At 58.9% G+C, this 1,198-nt stretch overlaps 1 protein-coding gene across 1 annotated transcript in view; it reads left to right on the forward strand.

Annotated features, from left to right (window-relative positions):
* Nucleotides 1-649: 649 nt before the first annotated feature.
* OLFM2 (olfactomedin 2) overlaps nucleotides 650-1,198 on the forward strand; it is a gene marked incomplete at both ends in the record, with an annotated part of 7,849 nt that continues 7,300 nt past the window's right edge. Inside the window, one exon of the mRNA XM_010147748.1 lies at nucleotides 650-805. Coding sequence (XP_010146050.1) covers nucleotides 650-805 — 156 coding nt within the window. The remainder of the gene's footprint in view (nucleotides 806-1,198) is intronic.

A 1,198-nucleotide genomic window follows, 5' to 3' on the forward strand; every position in this document is an offset into this window, starting at 1 on the left:
TGGCTCATTTCATTCCCCCCCTGGCTCCCGTTTTTCCACATCCGCACCAGCGGGCGCACCACAAACCCGATTAAACTTTCATTATAACCCGCTGCCAAAAAAAAAAATATAGAATCCAACCCCCTTTTACGCGGCTCCTTTCCGAGGCGGCAGCACCGAAAACACCAGTGGGGCCAAGCGCTGAAAAATAAATAACCGTTGGAGGAACGCGGCCGCGTCCTGTGGAAGCAGGGAAATAAAATAACTTTGCCGGCTGCGGCAGATGAAATTAAGGAATGAAAGCTCATAGACTCGGGAAATGTGCTCTCGGGTGGGTTAAAAAAAAAAGCCAACAAATCAGGGCTGAAGCAGGATGAGGAAAATGCAGTATTTTATACGGGAAAGCTGCAGGGGGAAGGGTTTTCTCGCAAACGTTTTACGTGAACGCCGGAGCGGGGGAGCGGGGAGCGGCTCGTCCTCTGGCTCCCTGGGGATGGGGACACTGGGAGGGGGTCTCCCACACCGTGTCCCCACTGGCGCTGGGCTGGTCCTGGGGGCTGCTCTCCTTCCCCATCGCCTCGCTGACTCTGCCGCTCATATTTCCCTGTCTCAGGCCGCTTCGTTAGGGCAGGGGCTGTTTAATTAGGCCCTTTATCACCCCACCGTGCAGGTGCAGAACATCTCCCAGTCGATGGAGGTGCTGGATCTCCGGACCTACCGGGACCTCCAGTACGTGCGCAACACCGAGTCGCTGATGAAGGGCTTGGACTCCAGGCTGAAGGTGGCTGCTGAGAGCCAGAAGAGCCTCAACACCAAGAGCTTCCAGGTCAGTCTGCGCTCCTCCGGTGCCCCTCGTGCCCCGTGGGGCCGGCTGATGGGTTTGGCAGCCAGCCCCGAGCATGCATGGGGATACAGCGTGGGTGGGCACCCTGGGAAAGGGGCCTGCTTTTGGTGGTCTGGGTGGGTGGGCATCCCTGGGGTGGTCTGGGTGGCCAAGCATCCCCAGGGTGATCCCAGGGCTGAGTATTCCTGGGGTAGTCCAGGTGGCTGATCATCCCCGGGGTGGATCCATGGCTGAGCATCCCTGAAATGGTCCCAGTGCTGAGCATCCCCAGGGTGATCCCAGGGCTGAGTATTCCTGAGGTGGTCCCAGAGCTGAGCATTCCCAGGGTGGTCCCAGGGCTGAGTATTCCCGAGGTGGTCCCAGGGCCGAGCATAC

Source organism: Eurypyga helias, unplaced genomic scaffold, assembly GCF_000690775.1.
Source record: "Eurypyga helias isolate BGI_N326 unplaced genomic scaffold, ASM69077v1 scaffold20972, whole genome shotgun sequence".
Lineage (NCBI taxonomy): Eukaryota > Metazoa > Chordata > Aves > Eurypygiformes > Eurypygidae > Eurypyga > Eurypyga helias.